At 37.1% G+C, this 21,717-nt stretch overlaps 1 protein-coding gene across 5 annotated transcripts in view; it reads left to right on the forward strand.

Annotated features, from left to right (window-relative positions):
• Positions 1 to 20,763, forward strand: part of LOC128207366 (papilin-like) — a 172,263-nt gene extending 151,500 nt beyond the window's left edge. For 4 of the 5 annotated variants that reach the window (XM_052910243.1, XM_052910246.1, XM_052910245.1 and 1 more), the window contains 24 exons: positions 3,120 to 3,305; positions 3,645 to 3,875; positions 4,096 to 4,284; positions 4,498 to 4,722; positions 4,964 to 5,143; positions 5,417 to 5,644; positions 5,912 to 6,079; positions 6,237 to 6,458; positions 6,799 to 7,053; positions 7,363 to 7,530; positions 7,786 to 7,971; positions 11,374 to 11,580; positions 12,299 to 12,451; positions 12,713 to 13,021; positions 14,034 to 14,186; positions 14,448 to 14,756; positions 14,980 to 15,123; positions 15,438 to 15,608; positions 16,259 to 16,381; positions 16,597 to 16,714; positions 16,840 to 16,988; positions 17,169 to 17,441; positions 18,268 to 18,543; positions 18,945 to 20,763. In XM_052910243.1, coding sequence (XP_052766203.1) covers positions 3,120 to 3,305; positions 3,645 to 3,875; positions 4,096 to 4,284; positions 4,498 to 4,722; positions 4,964 to 5,143; positions 5,417 to 5,644; positions 5,912 to 6,079; positions 6,237 to 6,458; positions 6,799 to 7,053; positions 7,363 to 7,530; positions 7,786 to 7,971; positions 11,374 to 11,580; positions 12,299 to 12,451; positions 12,713 to 13,021; positions 14,034 to 14,186; positions 14,448 to 14,756; positions 14,980 to 15,123; positions 15,438 to 15,608; positions 16,259 to 16,381; positions 16,597 to 16,714; positions 16,840 to 16,988; positions 17,169 to 17,441; positions 18,268 to 18,543; positions 18,945 to 19,078 — 4,757 coding nt within the window. In that variant the 3' untranslated portion in view covers positions 19,079 to 20,763. The remainder of the gene's footprint in view (positions 1 to 3,119; positions 3,306 to 3,644; positions 3,876 to 4,095; positions 4,285 to 4,497; positions 4,723 to 4,963; positions 5,144 to 5,416; positions 5,645 to 5,911; positions 6,080 to 6,236; positions 6,459 to 6,798; positions 7,054 to 7,362; positions 7,531 to 7,785; positions 7,972 to 11,373; positions 11,581 to 12,298; positions 12,452 to 12,712; positions 13,022 to 14,033; positions 14,187 to 14,447; positions 14,757 to 14,979; positions 15,124 to 15,437; positions 15,609 to 16,258; positions 16,382 to 16,596; positions 16,715 to 16,839; positions 16,989 to 17,168; positions 17,442 to 18,267; positions 18,544 to 18,944) is intronic. The other variant, XM_052910247.1, reaches the window with a different exon arrangement.
• Positions 20,764 to 21,717: the final 954 nt, after the last annotated feature.

The following is a 21,717-nucleotide window of genomic DNA, read 5'->3' on the forward strand; positions in this document are numbered from 1 at the left end:
CCCATTTATACAAGCTTTGGTAATTGTACCAAATTTTAAGTGTCAACAGATATGCATGGGCATTTATTTAGTGGATTTTTTGTTCCTGCTTTTTCGCCTTAGAGCTACATGCCAATGTATTTATTTTGTGTTTTGTATCATATATTTTCGTTATTTCTTACCGTAATAATTAATTTTTTTTTGCTTTGCTGCCTACAGGATTTGGGCTCTTTCTGCATTTCATAAATAAAAGCAGCTTTTACATTGCAGCGTAGTTCATAATGATAGAGCCATCACACACAATAGGGCAAATATTGCAGTATGCACTTCTGGTGTTTACTTGGCAGCAGTACTAGAGTTCTATAGGTTTGGCCAAAAGAACAAAATATAATACTAGTTTTGACTTTCAATAAATCGAAACAATCTTCTATATAATACAAGTTTATACTTGAAATTAATAAAAGAACCTTCTGTTTGATGGCAATACATAGTTTTAGTGGTAACAAGAAGTGTATTTTTATTTGCATCACTCTTTACCTTTGTTGCCTCATGTATACCAATACTAGAAGTACTTGCATTTATACCTGGCTTATTTGTTGTGTAGATATTTTTTCATTTTATCCTTTCATTTTATTGTTATAGATATTGGTTTACAGATTAAAACCCCTTCAAAAAAACATAAACAAAGTCATTAGAAACTGTCAAATTATAAGAATATATCAAAGATATTTTCTGATGATACTACTTCAAGAGTCAGGAAGGTACCGTCCATGATGAGAATGATGGAATTGTGACTGAAACAGTTGTATACTGATTTCCTCGCTATTTCTAGTCCACTGTTTTGCAATTCCTGCTAAAAAAATCTGTAAGTCAGTATCTTGTAATATTATTTTGCAACTTGTAATTTGTCTTGTATTGCAGTTGTGCATAAAAAGTAATACCGTAAATGACTGGGTATAAGACGATAGGGGGTATTAGACGCAGGGGGAAAAATCTGTGAAAAATCCGAGAAAAAAACTTTTAATCTATGTTTTTGGTTAAAAGACGCATAGATAAAATGTCAAAATCGTCCGGCATTTTCAGCCACCATGTTTGTTGACAGTGACAAAAAAAAAAAAATTCGTGAAAATGGCGATGGTTATCTTTAAAACCATACAACCATACTGTCGAGAATGAAAAGTTGTTATGCAAAAAATATTTTGACAGTGCCCAACTTTGTTTTTTATATGTAAGTTTGATTATTGTTTAATTCAATTTATTATTCAAAATAATATTGAATACCGTAATTCACAAGAGTTCGGACACCATATATTTTTTTTTTTTCGCTCTCCGAATACATAGAGAATTATCATTTTTACATTTTATTTACATGTTTGTTTAACCTGCCATTTTTCTTCATGTTTGGTTTTTACCACTTATTAATTTATCCGTAGTAATCAATGGTCATAAACTTATTTATTACGCCTATAAGTGTAAATCCTTCATGAAGTTAATTAAAACACCATTTTATACATGCACTGAACTGAATAAACACATTCTATCGGCTTCAGATCAAAGAGTCACACTGTGTGACGTCACATAACTTACAGTTATACCCACGAGGATCTCGTGGAGAGCATGGACATTGCTATGCAGGATTAATGTACGATTATTGCTTCATATAGTCTGTAAGTGTGGTACAAGTTTGAAAGCTTATTGGCAGATCGTTTTACAAACATGCCATGTCGATGTTTTCTTAATCCCTTGATTGCCCTTGTTGTTTGTTTAATCCTCAAATAAATATATCACACTTCCTTTTCAACAGGCAATAAATCGTTTAGGATGGGTAGTAACTAATTAAATTGTCACAGCGGTGTATACGGTTAGGTAATCTAGCCAAGCATTGTAAAGATAAAAATCAATAATCTTCGTTTGTGAAACTTGGTAACTATGAAAGTTATGATTGATGTATTTGGGAAATAATTATGGGTGTACGAACCCTTAGGTGAATTATCGTAACTTTAATCCAAAAATATTTTTGTTGAAATTATAAACGTCTTACGATATACCGTATCCCGATCTTCAAGTGCCGTTTTAACCCGTATATACTCGATCAATATGACGCGAGTAACATCCCTTTCTACATAAATCTAAACAAACTCTCGGCTAGAAATTGACCTCAGAAAAAAAGTTCAAAAAAAATGTTACTGGGTATTATACGCAGGCAAAGTTTTGCATCAAAATCTGAGGGAAAAAAGTGCGTCTAATACCCAGTCATTTACGGTATTGGAACACATACTCACAATATACAGTGTGTTGCAACGCATCAGTTGCAATAATTATTGTTATCCTGTCTGTATTTCACCATTTATGACTTAAATCTTAGCCACATCTCAAAAACCTTTATATTCAAATGAAATTTGGGACACAGGTTGCGAGAGATAATGTATGTATACAACAAGGCCCATAACTCTCCCTCAGTCAGTTGTTGTGTTGTGGCCCTGTATCAACTGAAAAACAACCATACAAATACTGGCATTCACTCCGCAGCACATTATGTTTTCTACATATTAAGTTACTGAAATATAGTGTTAATTTTAAATCATGCTGTCAAAAAACTCTTGTGCTTTCTTTTGATTTAATTAAGGAAAGAAGTGTTAATGATAAGCCAACTTAATTAAACGTTTATGGAATATCATGCTAGAACATAGTTTTCATTTGCACAAAATTCAAATTCCTTATATTATGTACACACATTATAAACTTTTAACCAGAGGCACCACATTTTCAACTTATTAAAAAGTTTTGTTGTTTCTTGTTTTATAATCTTTTTTCTGGTAATTCATTTGCATGTTATGTTTACTGAATTTGTTCGAGATGGAAATTAAATAAAATTACTACATACATTCTGATAAGAATGGTTTCTCATATGAAAATCTATGTGATTGAAAATCTAAGTGCTTGAAAATACAAGTTTGATGTAATGAATTAAAGGGAAAAGTAAACCATTCCAGTCATAATTCTTGCCAGTGATAGTTTGCAGTGAACATATACAATATGTCTGCATTATTATGGCCTCTTTATTCTCCAACATGAAGACACCAACCCACGTTCTAATCCCCAAACCACCAATTTACATTTTGATTCCTTTCATTTCCTAGAGCCACTGCCAGTTTGTCAGCAGGAGAAGAAGGTTGGACCATGTCGAGCTGCGCTGCCCCGATATTTCTATAACTCTGCTACGGGATATTGCGAGAATTTCAAGTATGGCGGATGTCAGGGAAATGATAACAACTTTGCCACGGAGGACGAGTGTGTGCGCACGTGTAATGCACGCAGGGAACGAAGTATGTACTTAAAACATGTTACCGCTGTTATTAATGTATATTTTAGTTGCTCTTGCTGATATATAATCTTTAAGTTCAGGCTTTTACTTAATGCTAAAATGCATTTTATACTTTTTATAATAATTTGGTTATGAGAATAACTTTTTTCATGTCCTTGAGTCAGAGATTTTTCATCTACCACACTAACATGTGATAAATACTTAAATCCATTTCAATTCAATCTGTAATCTACAGTAACTCTATAATATATGAAGAGCCAGAATCATTGAAAGGAAGACTTATTTTTGTGTAAATGTGTGATACTGTAATACTTCAATTCTTTGTTATTTCAATCTGCAGCTTTATCCAGGGAGGAGGTATGTCGCCTGCCCCAAGACACAGGTCGTTGTGACATCAACTTTTTCGGCTCTGCGAGCACTGAGTACTTCTACAATTCACAGACACGGCAGTGCGAGGTGTTTGAGTATTCAGGGTGTGGGGGCAATCGGAACCGGTTTAGCACCCAGCAGGAGTGTAACAGCTATTGTAGAGTCCAGACTCAGGCGACACCTTCCCCACCCAGACGTAGACGTAAGTCTGGCATATAAGATTAAATGCAAGAGTGCATGATTAAAGAACAAACTCATATCACTATAATTGTTAAAATATTATCAGATAATTTATATTAAAGTCATATATCAATAAGAAAATCAACAATTTATTTATGTTAAGAAAGTTTAATCAATTATGCACAATTTAATGAATCAATTAAGAGAGTAAAATAACATAATCTACATGTAAATATTAACAGAGCCAGTTTGTGAGTTGACGACAGATGTTGGTCCATGTGACCGCATGATAACCAAGTACCACTTCAACATAGCCAGCCAGGAGTGTGAGACCTTTACATACGGAGGTTGCCTTGGTAACCACAACAACTTTGCCAGCATCGAGAAATGCATTTCATACTGTGGCCTTCGTGCGGGTCGCACTCGAGCAGGTCAGTTGGCACACAACAGTAAGAATTCTTTACCATTTAAAAATGATGTACACTGTTTTTTGGAGACATTGTTGTTACGGTAATCTAAAATTCTGATAATTCAGAAATATACCCTTTTTTGTTAAATGTAACAGGCTTTTTATAAGAAAATATTATTTTTTTAAGTTAAAAAATATATAATTATATATGAGTGTACTGTACTGTGTTGTACAGATGACTGCCGGCTCCCACCAGAGGAGGGCCAGTGTCGTGCCAACCTCCAGCGCTGGTACTATGACTCAGACATAAGACGATGTAGGACCTTTAAGTATGGTGGTTGCCAGGGCAACAGGAACAACTTTGCTAGTGAGGATGAGTGCCTGTCATCGTGCCAGACAGATGTTGTCCAGCCTGTCACACCTGCCCCCACTGTTGCCCCACCTGCCCCACCTGTCAGAGGTAAGGAATTTCTGGTTTAACAATATGTTTGTATTTGGTAGGTAAAGTTAAAATTGTAAAAAATAATGTAAGACAATTGAATAAACATTTAAAAAAAGAAAATACTGTGTTCATCATTTGTAGAATTATATGAGTATTTGATGGCAATATTTACCTGGTAGCTGTTGTACTTTAATAGAAAAACTTCCAAAATCATGTGTTCATTTACGTTATACAAGATGATACCATTGATATCTGACAGAGGAAGATGCATGCAGTCTTCCCCTTGCTACACCTTGTGACCGTGTACATTCCTGGGACCAGTTCTACTACTACGATCGATCCACTGGCCAGTGTCGCGAGGTGCCCGATGGCGCATGTAACAACAACAGGAACAACTTCTACACGCGTGAACAGTGCGAGTCCTTCTGTGACCGTGACAGTTAGTTGTTCACCACTCTTAATCTGTATCAATATTTAAAGCATTTGGATTGGAACTATTCTTGAACTAGTCTTACAAGTATTACATTGTATAAATCAGTTAGACAGTCATGTATTTATGTGAGTACCAGTATTGCCATGTGCATTGTAATTCTTTATACATATCTTCTTGAATTGAAGCTGTTCATATTACTAGCATACAAGTTGCTGATGCATTTTATTGGGAGATTTTAAGCAACATTTCATCATCATCATATTTGTACTCACTCTACAGAGGTGTGCCAGCCACTGACTTACAGCACTGACATGCGGTGCCTGGCCTACTTTGAAAACTGGACATACAACCCATCAACTAGGGTCTGTGAAAAGTTTGTGTATGGTGGGTGCGGGGGAAGCTCTAACAACTTTGATACTGAGGAAGCCTGTAACAGGAAGTGCCGACAGGAGGTTGTCACGACAACGACAGCCAGACCTGACCCTTCACACAGATTCACCAATGGCGGTTGGTATATGTTAGGAACTTCTCTAGAAAATAGGAGTTGAAAATGCACAACTCTAACAAAACATGTTTTCACCTTTTCAACTAAAAATATTTGACAATTGTTTTACGGATGAAGTGTTACAGGACTAGCTTATTGGAGCACCAAGTTTTGAAATAAATTGAAAAAGAACACCTATTACTCGTATGACAGGTCTTTCCAATTTAGGTTATTTGGCATAAACATGTGAAATTTCATGTCATTTATAAAACTGACTCTTAATGTTCCAGAGATCTGTGCTATGCCTGAGGAGGCTGGGAACTGTCTGGCGTACATTCGTAACTGGCGTTACGACAGCCTTACGGGCCAGTGTGTTCAGTTTACATACGGGGGATGTGGCGGCAATGAGAACAACTTCAAGTCTCGGGAGGAGTGTGAACGCTTCTGCTCAAGACGGGGTGAGTTTGTACTGCTGTCACAAATTCAGATGAAGTATTTGTAAAACCATTAATTTTGTTGCACATGCTTTTTACACAACATATCTTTATTATTGCAAGCAGAGGGCATACAATGATATTCGTTAAAAAAGGGCTTAATTTCATGTTTCATTCACAGTTGTGTGTGAACGTTTTGACGAGCCGGAGATCTCCTGTTTGGCATACATGCCCAGGTGGCGCTATGACCCAGACATTCGCTCATGCGAGAACTTTGTATATGGTGGGTGTGGAGGAAACGCCAACAATTTCGAGGCAATTGAGGCTTGCGAGAGGAAATGTATACCTCGTGAGGAGGAGGAGAAGGAGGAGACAGACAACAACAGGGTCTTCTCCTGGAGAGGTACGGGGGTGGTTTTGTGAAAAATTCTATTAAAAATGTTGGTAAAAGAATAAATGTACGAAATTGTCATGAAAGCTGTAATTGTTGATCAGTACTAAATATAATGTTACTGAAGGAATGAAGTTTATTTAAGATGATTCATATGGTTAACTAGGCAATTCCAATAAACAGTTACTGCCATACTATGAAAGGTTCAATATACATTATCAGTTCTGACAAATTTTGCCACTGTTTGAAATTCAAAAGTACTTTTCGGTCAAACAAATATTCTTCCATTAACCATAAAACAGTTTTCATGCATGTGTCTATCATATATTTATTTCAAATCTAAATGTTTCAGATATCTGTAACCTGAGCCCATCTGCAGGACCATGTGACAACTACCAGCGTCGCTGGCACTATGACTCCATCACTAGGGAGTGTAAGGAGTTCTCATACGGAGGTTGCCTTGGTAACCATAACAATTTTGAGAGCCGGGATCAGTGTATGACATACTGTGACTCATCACGCTGGAGTCGACCCCGACCTACCACAGAGGCCCCGGAGATTGTCACCGAGGGCAGCGGAGAGGTGGAGGAGACCCTCACTGGAATAGGTATAAGCAGCACAGGGGCGAGTTTTGTATTTTATACATAGCAGAAAGTGTTACAGCTGCAATAATTTATTTTCAATTGTCAGCAATTTCTCAACATTTATGCTAAGCTTACAGCCTTGAACCATACAACCATACTTGTTACATTACCTGATGTTGAAGAACATTCATTTTTAGTTCAATTAACATTTTATTCAAACTTCAGTTGTGTGATGAAAATGCTCTTTTGATAAATTGTCACACAATGAAGTAGCATTTGTTTTACAGTTTCCAAATTGTACCTTTCTAATTATGTACACGTTGATCGTGCAGATGTGTGTAGACTGGATCTTGACAGTGGGTCATGCAGGTTCATGACCCGTCAGTGGCACTACGATCGCTCTACTGGGCAGTGCAATGAGTTTGTCTATGGGGGCTGTGATGGCAACGAGAACAGATTTCCCTCTCGGGATGCATGCGAACAGCAGTGTAACCCCAGGGGTGAGTGATTGTATATCGCATGATGATTATTGATGGTTACTTGTGTCTATATAGTGTGGTTTCATCTTAGGGCAGTTTGTATCTAGTGGATTTATTGTGTATAGATAATTATACCTTAAGTTTTGATAGTATTTTTGAATTTCTTATCAAAGAGGTTAACCAATGTTTGGATTGCATTATATAGGTGGCTTTATCTTTTGGTATGTTCATAAACATGGAGAGTTTTTACTTACCATGAAACTGTTTCTATTACAGATGTGTGTATGTTGCCCGCACTAACGGGCTCATGTCGGGCTAGCATCCCACGCTACTTCTTTGATTACGCCGCCCAAGACTGTAAACTCTTCACATATGGAGGATGTGTAGGGAATGCCAACAACTTCGGAACCAAGGATGATTGTATGAAGCGTTGTGACTCCCTGCTCCGAGACCGCCCCGCAGGTACACTTGGTGCAGATTTAACAATCTCTTGTTTCATTATACCCCTATCTAACAATTTTTGGGTGTATATAGGAGTGAGCTTGTCAGTTTGTCTGTTGGTTGGTCAATCTTGTGCAGACAATAACTCATGAAAGGGTTGCCAGATTTAAATAATATTTGGTATATTTAAACCCATAAATATAGGTCAATTTCAATATTGGTTACAAACCACTAATTATTGACATAGTTATGGTCCCTTTTCGACTAAGATAACAAGAAAATAAAGTGTAATGTCAAGAACTCATTAAAGGGTTGACCAATTTAGAAGAAAAAATGTGTTTAACACCATAAAATATCAGCTTTGGTTATAAACCACTGATTTTTTATAGAGTTATGGCCTCATTTCAATTTAGAATATTCAAAAATAGGTGTCAAAACTAAAAAAAAATAAAGGGTTGAGGAGTTGAATAATATTTGAAACACATAACACCATAAAATACTGGTCAAGTTCAACTTTGGTTACAAACCACGATTTTTTTTATGGAATTATGTCTCCTTTTAGAACTTGCAAGAAAAACAATGATGTCCAAACAATAACTCATTTAAGGGTTGACAGATTTCAATTTGTTTTAATACACATAATTTACACCAAACAATACAGGTCAAGTTCAACTTTGGTTACAATCAAATTATTTATTTGTTTGTCACAGAGTAATTCCCCTTTCCAATGAAATAGTTTACCATTTATGTGTCCTGGCTGCATTTGGGGATATTCATCACTCCTGTGACAGCTCTAATTTAAAAAGATGTGGTTTTATTTGATTTTCTAAGGCAAGCTCGATCTTGGATGTTGTGGTGTTATCAAATAATTACTAATATTTCCAGTGATTGAAAATGTCCAGATTTGACCCATTAATACTGAATTTAAATCTCAGTTTGTTTAATGTCGATATTTTATGTATTTTTAACCATGTGACACTGGGATGTAAATCTGATGATCACATAAAGGACAATTATATTGTTGCTCTTCATAAGCTTAGATTAGTTTTCTTTACTTCTGTAGTATTTTCTATGAACACCTTTGATTTTGCTGTGATTTTACAGAAATGTCTGTATACTACTTGTATAATCTATCGTATGCATGCCTTTTATTTGGATATAAACATAATTATTGCTTGTATTAGTGTCTCATAATTACATGCTAGTGAATTAATATGCATAAGACATAAAATATACCTAGTTTTTATCCTCACAAGTTATACTCATTTTACTAATGTTCTTGTACGGTAATTAACTGTTTTCAACAACTGAACTCTTTACGTTTTGGTTGTTAAGCAAAACAAGCAGGAAAAGAATCAGCAATGTGAAAGTTACTGTAGAGGTTAAAAATGGCAATGTTGTTCCACATACAGTTAATGAAAAGGCGGGGACATGCCCCAGGCTAACCTTCCACCTGAGTAAAAGTTCACGATGCATAAAGCAGTGTGGGAGTGACTGGCAGTGTGCAGAGACTAAGAAATGCTGTCTACTGGGCTGTAGTCATGTTTGCATTGAGCCTGAGAAGCATGTGACAGCACGTAAGACACAATGTGTGCTGTAACTGGGGCTTCACTGTGTACTCGATAGACGCTAGCTCCTATACAGAGGCTTTCCTCTATCCTGGCATGCCAGAATTGTCACCGACTGTCACATCACGTGTTGTTTCTTGTATTCCATATTTGTATACATTTTCCACTTCAACGGCAAATCCTTGCCCCCCCCCCCCCCCCCCCCCCCCCCAACTAATTACCCAGCACCAATTTAAATTACACTTACTGACATTGTCACTATTATTACATTTTTGAAGGGTATTCATTTTATGAAAATAACATATATTAAAGTCTTTTATTTCAGCAGTGTCTATTTTTCAGATTAAAAAGTGAAATTTATTTTTAATAATCATAACATTTTGTCTTTAAAGATTTCTGTTTCATTTTAACCTTCAAACAATCATCTCTAGATTTTTTTCCAGTGTTTATGGCTGGAGCTCTATGACTAGTACAACTGACTCATTCAATTTGGATTTCATGCATGAACTAGGAAAAGGCTCCAACAGAGTTTGCAATGTTGATGTTGAGACCCAATAAACAGGACCTATATGAATAATCAATTACTTTCTTCTCACAGGAATAATTCATAGCAAAGACAGGGAGGTTCATGTCCTTTTCCAGATGTTAAGTGCAGACAGGGAGGGTCATGTCCTTTTCCAGATGTCTAGTGCAGACAGGGATGGTCATGTCCTTTTCCTGATGTCTAGTGCAGACTGGTAGGGTCATGTCCTTTTCCAAATGTCTAGTGCAGACTGGTAGGGTCATGTCCTTTTCCAGATGTCTAGTACATTTTGGGTGTCAAGTGCAGACAGGGAGGTCCATGTCCTTTTCCAGATGTCTAGTGCAGAAAGGGGGGGGCATGTCCTTTTCCAGATGTCTTGTACAGACAGGGAGGGTCATGTCCTTTTCCAGATGTCTAGTGCAGACAGGGAAGGCCATGTCATTTTCCAGATGTATAGTGCAGACAGGGAGGGCCATGTCCTTTACCAGATGTCTAGTGCAGACAGGGAGGTCCATGTCCTTTTCCAAATGTCTAGTGCAGACAGGGACGACCATGTCCTTTTCCAGATGTCTAGTGCAGACTGGGAGGACCATGTCCTTTTCCAGATGTCTAGTGCAGACTGGGAGGACCATGTCCTTTTCCAGATGTCTAGTGCAGACTGGGAGGACCATGTCCTTTTCCAGATGTCTAGTGCAGACTGGGAGGACCATGTCCTTTTCCAGATGTCTAGTGCAGACTGGGAGTGTCATGTCCTTTTCCAGATGTCTAGTGCTGACTGGGAGGTCCATGTCCTTTGCTGGGTGTCTAGTGCTGACAGGGAGGTCCATGTCCCTTTCCTGGGTGTCTAGTGCTGACAGGGAGGTCCATGTCCCTTTCCTGGGTATCTAGTGCTGACAGGGAGGTCCATGTCCCTTTCCTGGGTGTCTAGTGCTGACAGGGAGGTCCATGTCCCTTTCCTTGGTGTCTAGTGCTGACAGGGAGGTCCATGTCCCTTTCCTGGGTATCTAGTGCAGACAGGGAGGGCCATGTCATTTTCTGGTAGATTCCTTCATGGTTAGCTTGTTGACTGGTAAATCATCCAGGCTACGATAAAAAAACACCTGAAAATGTGGAATGTGTGATTGCTAATCCTTCCTGATATATATTTGTCTTTAACCTGTGCATGTTGCATGTTAAAGAATCACCTGGCTAGTATCTGTTGCTGTTGCCATGACGATGATATTCAGTTCACTCCTCTTCCTATATTCCATCTATGTGTAGCTAAAGATGTGTTGTACAAGTCTGTTGACAAGCTTAAACATAACCATGTTCCTGTGTTTTGTCCTGATCCAGAGGAGTGTGACTGTGAGTGGTATGAGAGTTGTGCAGACAAAGGCAAATGTGTCTGTCCCGAGATCTGCACCCTGGAACTTGTCCCTGTGTGCGGGCGAAACCGCACCTCAGACGAGCACAAGACCTACGGCAATATTTGCGGGTTGAAGTCAGAAGCCTGCCGCTCTGACGGAGAAATTGAATATAAGAGTGACGGAGATTGTGAAGGTACCCTCGATGTTGTCTTCTTGTCGGTAGTCACTTTCTAATGTAACTTGCTAGGGTTGGCACTCAAGTAGTCTGTAGATTGTATCAGATCTTGTGTCTTATGTGTAATTTTGCAGTGTGTTTGTTAATGCGTATGAATCCATTGTATTTGTGTCTTCAATATCTGGAGAATACATGTTTTGGGGTTCCCGGTTCTTTCCCCTTCATATTTATCTAAAATTCCATTTTTACCTTTCAGAATTATTTGCTTCCAATTTTACATCAAGTTTACCCTGTGGATGTTCTGTATTTTAGTCACTATAGTTATTGCTTCTTTATTTAACATTACACTTATGACCCATTTTCACATTAAATTCACCATTGTCACCTGCCATAGAGTGTAACCAGTCCAAAATGTAAAAAAGCACTTTTTGCATTTAAATATATCTGCTTTACAATATATTGCTCATATTATTTTGATTGTATATAAAAGTTGTAATCAACATTTTTGTACAAAGAGACTAGTGTCACAAAACGGTAAAACTGAGAAGATAATTTCTAGCAAAAGTAATTTATTATTGCCAAATATTGTCAGGTATGCAGTTGGACCTTGCAAAGGTTCTTGTTTTATGGTACCTAATGTACATTGAGGGGATATTTGGATGCAGCAGCCAACTGTATAAAACCAGTTATCTTTTTTACTTTACAATTGTAACATAATTCTGCTATCACCCTGCAGATCCGCGTGTAAAGTCTGGCTTCTGCCCGGCCCGCACAGACTGGGGCGGTCTTCTAGGGGCGTGCGCTCCATCATGCCAGACCGACAAAGACTGTCAGACCGACCAGAAGTGCTGTCACCAAGGTTGTGGATACAAATGTGTCAACCCTGTTGGTATGGAATTTCTCTATAACAAAAAAAAACTACTATTGAATAAGATCAGTGTTTAAATTCAATGAACTATATTGAAGGATGAGAAATTGATTTGGATTTATATGCAGGAAATGCGGTTTTTCAATTTAAAAACAATAGGTAAGTGTTCTGCCTAAAATGTAAGGAATGTAAGGAATGTGAGTTTATAATCCATGAATAATTTCAATACAGAACTGTAAGACAAATTACATGTATATGTATAAGATGAGTGCATGATTGCAGATGAGGAGCCATATCAGATGCGGGCACCTGTGCTTGTGTCGGTCCGTCCTGAGGGTTCCAAGTCTGTCTACCTGACCTGGACCGACTCAAACTTGGGCTCTGAGCAGCCCACCCAGGACCGTCGGTACTACACCGTCCGCTTCTACAGTTACGAGCTTGGCCAGTACAACTACCAGAACGTGACGGACATGCGCACGCGTATTGAGGGTCTGAGACCAGGCACTACATACCAGTTTAGTGTACGGGTGAACAACCCGCCATACCTGAGTGAATGGAGCGAGGATGTGGAAGCCATTACTGGTGTTGATGGTATACAGAAACTATTCACTTTTTGCATTTAAATATATCTGCTTTACAATATATTGCTCATATTTTTTTGATTGTATATTAAAGTTGTAATCAACATTTTTGTACAAAGAGACTAGTGTCACAAAACGGTAAAACTGAGAAGATCATTTCTAGCCAAAGTAATTCATTATTGCCAAATATTGTCAGGTATGCAGTTGGACCTTGCAAAGGTTCTTGTTTTATGGTACCTGATGTACAATGAGGGGATATTTGGATGCAGCAGCCAACTGTAGAAAACCAGTTATCTTTTTTGGTTTAATCAAAGTTATCTGAAATGTTCATTGATTGGTCAATATTTACGTTATTTCTAACCAATCAAATCATTTGAAAGTGTAAATTAGCCGAAAAAACAACCTGTGGACAACTTATCCTATTTTTATACAATTGGCTGACTAAGTTTGGTATCGAAGGATTTATGGGTAGTGAAAGAACACATTTTAGGGAAAAAATGTTTCAACACCAATATTTTTTGCATGAAAAATTACAAAATATGTCGGAAAAGCTTAAAAAACCTAATAACTTTACCCATATCAGTCTATTAAATTAGTAATGCCCTTTCAAATAATACCAGGGGCCGTATTCAATAAGCATCTTTAATAGTGAATATTTTAAATTTATTGAGAATTTCGTCATTTTTGACAACAATTATTTTAAATATCCGCTTCTTTTCATCAGGTTTATTCATATGCATATGTTGTTTATACTTTAGTCTTTCTTATTTTTGGTGTACACACATTGTTCGTTTTCTTAAAATTAAAAACAAGAAAAAAAGCAATTTTTCACTATATTGGAAATTGTTACTAAGATCCTTATTGAATATGGACCCACAATTATTTGGGGTCACCTTACATTAAAATGTATCATTATGGCCAATGGCACAATAAAATGACAATCTACATTGTACATGTGGAATGTGTCCCTGTCAATAACATTTATTTTACAATTGTAACATAATTCTGCTATCACCCTGCAGGTCCGGGTGTAAAGTCTGGCTTCTGCCCGGCCCGCACAGACTGGGGCGGTCTTCTAGGGGCATGCGCTCCATCATGCCAGGCCGACAAAGACTGTCCGACAGACCAGAAGTGCTGTCACCATGGTTGTGGATACAAATGTGTCAACCCTGTTGGTACGGAATTTCTCTATAACAAAAAAAAACTACTATTGAATAAGATCAGTGTTTAAATTCAATGAACTATATTGAAGGATGAGAAATTGATTTGGTTTTATATGCAGGAAATGCAGTTTTTCAATTTAAAAACAATAGGTAAGTGTTCTGCCTAAAATGTAAGGAATGTAAGGAATGTGAGTTTATCAACCATGAATAATTTCAATACAGAACTGTAAGACAAATTACATGTATATGTATAAGATGAGTGCATGATTGCAGATGAGGAGCCATATCAGATGCGGGCACCTGTGCGTGTGTCGGTCCGTCCTGAGGATTCCAAGTCTGTCTACCTGACCTGGACCGACTCAAACTTGGGCTCTGAGCAGCTGATCCGGGACCGTCGGTACTACACCGTCCGCTTCTACAGTTACAAGCTTGGCCAGTACAACTACCAGAACGTGACGGACATGCGCACACGTATTGAGGGTCTGAGACCAGGCACTACATACCAGTTTAGTGTACGGGTAAACAACCCGCCATACCTGAGTGAATGGAGCGAGGATGTGGAAGCCATTACTGGTGTTGATGGTATACAGAAACTATTCACTTCTATCATTAACTATGATCATTAGTTAACTACAAGTTTCTTTTCTACATAGCCAAGACAAGATATACCGGTACATCCTCACATTAGTAAGCAAATTATATTTTCATAATTCTGCATCTCTTTCAAATTAGATGTTAAGGGGTTATTTAATAATGCTATTTCCATTAAGCTCTCCTTGTGTGACATGTTTCTTCCTGCCAACAGTGATATCGAAGCCTGGTTCCTGCCCGGCCCTGGATGAGGATAATTTCGGAATCTGTGTGGAGGAATGTCAGTCAGACTCTGACTGTGGGGGACCCCGCAAGTGCTGTGATAACGGATGTGGACACACCTGCTCACATCCTCAAGGTACGTATACTTTCTCATTTTGGGGGTAAATATTTATTATAAATTAGAATGTGTTTATTGTTGAAATTCAATTTGGGAAGGGCTTATGCTTTAAGTTATAATGTTATGTTAAATATTTAAAACAATATTATGTTCTATAATTTAAAGAAGAAATGATAAAGTTGATATTTCTAAGCTGACTGTTCTTAGTTAAATTGTTTTTCTAACAATTACTGGTTGGGGAGGGCCTAGTACTACATGAGTGCATTTTTATTTTCTTGGCAAGATTACTGTAAACGTTACTATCAACACTTACTACTGCTTATCCCTGCCAGGTTATGATGTATGCAGCCTAATGAAGGATCCGGGTACCTGCGGTAACTGGACGGTACGCTGGTTCTTTGACCTTGAGGATGGGGCGTGTGATCGATTCTGGTATGGGCAGTGTGGAGGCAACGAGAACAACTTCCTCACACAGGGGGAGTGCGAGGCCAAATGTGGCTCCGGTATGGAACTGGGCTGAGATTTCATACATAGCTTGGATTAAAAGAAATTGAAAAAACACATTTATGCGTATATAATGTTATAAGTATCTTCGATGTATTTCCAGTTATAGTGGGGAAAAAAAATGACACTAAGGGACTTGCTGAAGTGAGTTAACGAAGCTTGCTGAGAGTATTTTCCAATCCTTACCAGAATACATCATTTATACTTTTCTTGCATACCTTTATCTTTCAAATTTTAGAGCCAAATGTTTGAACATTTCACCAACACATGTGCGTGTCATTATTGGTTGTCATGACACGCCATAATTTGAGATCAACAATATGAAATAGTTCTAAAGAACATCAGAGTTTGATTAAGTTGTAATGTCAATTTATTTAAATTATTATTTATTTTACTTTGATTTTTTTAAATGTCATAAATTAAGATACATAAAATCATAAATTCAAGTATTTCCAAATGACAAGTTGTTGCATCGTCCTCAAAGGAGAACTTCACCACATAATGTTTGGGACTATAACTAGCATATCTATAGTACCAATTGACTGTAAATTGTTAAATTACCACAGGTAGTTGTTAATTCTTAAAAAAAATTTTTATCAATTACTAAAATATAAATTAACAAATCATAAAAACTTTTTTGATATTTCAGGTGAGGTTACGACTGCCCGTCCACGCCCAACAGTCAACCCACGGGATTGCCGCTATTCTGCCTATGGATGCTGTGATGATAACTACACAGCCAAACAAAATGCACAGGGGACTAACTGCAGAGGTAAATGAAACTTGCTATGAATATGAACATAAAACTATTGATGATTTAGTGTTTCATAAAATGTTAACGACCAATTACACATTTACATGTTTATATTTTTTTATGTACAGTACACAGATGTAAAAAAATCATGTGAAATTTACACAAACAGATCAGCCATACAAGATATCTTCTAGCACTTATGTGAAGACAATATGAACATACATGTGTTTCAGAATATCGCCCCCCTGTGATCCCTGGTCCATCAGGCGAGACTGTTGTCCCAGTAACCCCCGGAGAAAATGCCATTCTCAGATGTAAATATGATGGGGACATTGCTTGGTATAGAGATGGGTGAGTGTAACAAGTGCTGCAATATTTGAGTAAACAATATATGTCATCTATCAATATGAAGTATGATTTGAAAACTGTAAGAATTTTTACAAAGTGTATGATTATATTTTGTCATTGTTCTATAGGAAGCTGGTAACATCTGATGAGCGTCGATCCTTGAGTGATGGAGAACTGCAGGTGTTTGGCGCTAACATCGAGGATGATGGGATGTATGCTTGTCACGTGACCAGCAGATCAGGCCTACGTATCTACCGATACATGCTCCAGGTCCAGGGTATGTACTTGAAATTTGCATCTTGACTACTGTCTGTGCTACAGCAGTTCTGACCTGCTGCTGGTTTCAAATCCTAGATCTTACCTTGTTTCTTTTGGTTAGCATATTTGAAAAAAATAAATAATATTGACAGTTGTGTGTCCTTCAATCTTAAAATCAACTCAACATTATTCTCTTAAGTTCCTATCGGTATTCTGCCTGGCCCTGACATCATCATGGTAAAGCCTAACAACCTGGCATTCCTGCACTGTGAGGTTTATGGGAACCCGAAACCAACAGTTTCCTGGAAGAAAGCCGGAGAAACCCTCCCCACCAGCTACAGATACGAGACATTCAGCAATGGCACCTTACTCATTCGCAATGCCAGTCCTGAAGACGTGGACAGCTACACCTGCATGGCTGACAATGGAGTCTCAACTCCTGTAGATAGAACTTTTAAACTTAGTTTACGAGGTTTGTTAACATAATTTATTGAACATGTCTGTTGAAATAAGCCTGATTGCACTTTTAATATAAAAAAATGATGCTTTATATTAAAGTTACAATTGTTGTGATTAAAACAAATCATTGACGGTTTCTCAACTCACTCGTAAGGCAATTTTAAGCCAACAATCAGTCAGGGTATTATGATAGCTTTGATATCGAAGTCATTATTGTGTGAATACTTTAATGCATTAAACATAACATGAAGAAATTTATGAAAAAGTCTTGGTTATGGCCTTGGTGTCGTTGACTGCTTTGGTGTCATGGTGCAAAAACTTTCTATTGCCATAACCCTGTAACAATTCAAGATATTCGTATGAAACTTGGTACACATGTTGCCAAAGACATTAAGCACATTTACTTAAATAATAGCCCATAGCTATGGCTTTAATAATTGTCAAGTTTTGGTCATGGATAAAATGAAAACAGTGATGCAAAAACTTGGCAAAAGCTTAAAACCATTATTAACATGTTACTAGTGACAATATGTACATATGTAGCAACCCCCATAACTCTGGCTTACCCATGATAGATTGGAAAAGAAATGATGCGAACACTAGCTTGGACATACTTAAGGAACCATTTAAGGTATTCACATGGAAATGTGTAAACATGTAACCAGTGACAATTTGTACATGTAGCAAGGGGCATAACTCTTGCTTTAATTATAGTAGAGTTATATCTATTATTTGACTAAAAACAGAAGATTACTGGCATTAGCCCTATGACACTCTATCTATCTTAGTAGTTCGTAGTTTATGCATTCTTTTGCATTGTCTTTAATTTTACATTACAGAAATGTTGAGGGCGAGAATTGAGAACCAGAATGGTCGTGTGATAGAGGGTGGGCGTATTCGACTGTCATGTAATGGGACAGGCTACCCACGACCAACCATTTCCTGGGAGAAGTCTGGGCGGGTACTCGTCACTGGTGGCAATGTGTTCCTCAGTAGTGACGGAGAACTCACAATTCGAGATGCGACATCCAGTGACACTGGCTCTTACTCATGTATAGTCGCAAACTCAGAAGAGAAGATTGAAGTTTCTGCTTCTGTACAGGTTGTACCTAAAGGTGAGGCATAGAATATATGTAGCAGACATTATGAAAGACTTCCAGATTGTACCAGACCCAAAACTCATTTTCCATATTTTTATTCCTTGTTTCCTGGGAAACATTTTACCAGACCAAAATTTTATTTTTTTCATATTTTGTTCCTTGTCTTTTGGCAAACATTCTACCAGACCCCTGAATTTTTTACCATTTTTTTCTGGTGGATCATGAGGGTTTTGGAATCTCTGGTATAATAGCCATTTGCTTGAAAATATGCTATTGTTTCTATCTATACCTCACAGTTCTTACAGTGCCATGTGATATGTTCATTGCAGCGTGTCAATTTTATGTGAAAAAAACTTTATTCTCAAATGTATTACATGTTTCTTTACATATATTGTAATGTATTGCGACTGTTTTAGGCATGCCAGATGACAAGTGTGAGGACAAGACGTCGCTGATGAAATGTCGTCTGATCGTGTCTGCAAGACTGTGTGGCTACACGATGTACTCAAAGATCTGCTGTGCTAGCTGCATGCGCTACTATGAGGGTTAAAGCACCACCACATACCCAAACTAGTTAAACCAAAAAACTTAACTTCCTTTAATCGTTGTATTGATAATTATAATGTCATTATTATCTTTTATAGTTGTAAATGCTTTCACAGACTGTACGTTTACAAACATGTGGTGTGATAGGTCAGATGGAAATCTTCAGGGATTCATAGAATAGCTGCTGTTCTGTTGTTCTATGGTTGATCTGAACCTCACGGGATACGGCCAGGCTTTGAATGCTGAATACTCAGTAAAGCATGGTTTAAACTGTATTGTAGCAGGATTATATGCTTTTGTATGCATAATGTACATGGTTGGAAGTTCATCTCAGTTAATGATTAAGTGTACATATTGTAAATTGTAACTACTGGATTACACAATAACACAATATGTGCCAAGTCAATGTGTTTGCTTACTCCAGATATTGTCACGTTTCCCATACAGCAGCATTTCACTAAATGTTGTATCGAATGAAAACTAGTGTAAAAATCAGATTGGTGAAAAGCAACCATAGGACAGCATTGTGTTGTTGTAGTAAACAGTGATATAATTGGTCAGTACTTGTCATCACATTGGTATATTATTTGTGTACTCACATGTAGCTTGATATATTCGCTGATTAAGTTATTTTTTACGTTTACACAGGTCTAATAAGAAGAAAACTTACCACTTGAAATAGTAATAACGAAAAACAGTTTTCTTTAAGGTGCTAGGTGCTTGGAAAAATATGATCTCTTTATTTTTAATCCTGATTGATACACTGCAGACCTTTTTTACTTCTGATACAAAGTATTTTAGCTCTTGTCACTTTAGATATATGATTGAACTCCAGAACCACATATTAAACAAACAAACAGTCAGTTTTGTCGTCTTATTAATTGTCTATGCATTTATCATGTTATACTTGTATGTATATATTTTGTATTATAATTTAGATATGATTTTGTACAAACTTTACACAAACATTGCAGATAGTCAAATACTTTAAACTATGCTTTTGATTATAAATATTCAGGATTTGCTTCTGTCTTTAATTAGATGTTGTAACACCAATCTTGTTTGAAGTTAGTGCTTGTTGTTACTGGTTGGTTTTAAGCAATGTTAAGTATCAAAAACAATTATACACCGTGCAAGTGTTGAAGGACCCAGTACTGCTTGAAAACTTCTGTTCTTTTGTCTTAACATTCCATCTAAAAAACTGTGTGTGTTCTTACAATTACTTATAGCATATATCTTATTTCCAGTTAATTCCTGTAGTCAAGTACTACTGGACATATAGGACAAATTTTCAATTATTTTAACTCCTCTTAAGTTTGTGTTACCTCTATTGCATAATACACGTTTTAGTTTGTATTTTTTTTCTTCAGGAAAGATTAAAAACCCATTTAAAGCTTTGCTAAAATTGTCATTGCCTCAGTGTTGATCCTTATTTGTGAACTAGAAATCCATGATTTTGCTTGGCTTCCATTAAAAAGAACTGCAAACTATTTGTACCTGTTCATACAGGCTTTTTTGTCTTGAGGAATATGAGTTTTTTGGAAAAATGTTTGAGTTGCTAGAAAAAGTTAAATGAATTGTCCCAAAAGAACAATGAACCATTTGCTGTCATGTTGGCAGTATCTTGGTGTAACACTGTAATCTCTCTCTTGTATTGTCTGCTACATGTGTAATAAAGGTCCTTCCTAACTGCGGCTTGTGTTTTCAATCATAAACAATAATGTACTAATATTTAAATAAAAAGAAACTAGTGAATGTATGATTTAATGACTTCCAACTGAAACACTATCCATTCAATCCAAGTTGATCGCTTAACACATTGTTTAAAGTGTAACATTCCCTTGTGGATGATATTCAACTTGGTATTAGCAGAAACCTGTACAGTGTCTTGTTTCCGTGTACTATATCTCCATGTCACAAACTGTGGAATCTTAAATGAAAAATGATGACCTAGTGAAGTTTAACAATGGTGCTGCCCTGGATTTCCACTGGGAATAATGAGTAAGCCCCCTTCGTTAAAAGCGGCATCTTGGTTTGCAAATCATATCAGGCCATTCCCAATTAACATCACATGAAAGGGAGCCAAACTTGAGGCAGGTTGTTTGTCAGAGGTTTTCTGTATAATATTATATAATCACAGTCAATTGAATAGTTTTATGACAACCAGTGTTGTGGTCATTATCTTGATTAAGGATAGTCTGGTGTCAAATTTCCACGTTTTGAAAAGGCGATACTTCTACTATACACAGACTGCTGCTGTTTGATGTTCCCCGAACTGTAACACTACTGATCAATGCTTCAAAACATCTACAGGCTTAGTAGTATGTGGTGAACATTTGTACAAACAAGAGGCCCAAAAGGGCCTATGCTCTACTGGCATGGCTTTTGTGGTCATATCAATCCAGAGCATGTATGTATGGGTAAAAGGCAACAGACATATAGTTTATGTTTTGTGTTTGGGTTACCTGAAAACGTAGCACGTTCAACATCTGAGCCCAGAAAGTATTGTAAGCAGATTAGTTGCATGAACTATTTTAATATGTGCCAAGTAAAAGTCATCTGACAAAAAAAATGCTTTCAAAACTGTACTCATAGTAAAATTTTCTGTAGTTTTAAAAGTTAAAAAAAGTTGGTCAAAAGGTC

This window comes from Mya arenaria, chromosome 11, assembly GCF_026914265.1.
Source record: "Mya arenaria isolate MELC-2E11 chromosome 11, ASM2691426v1".
In the NCBI taxonomy this organism is placed as follows: Eukaryota; Metazoa; Mollusca; class Bivalvia; order Myida; family Myidae; genus Mya; species Mya arenaria.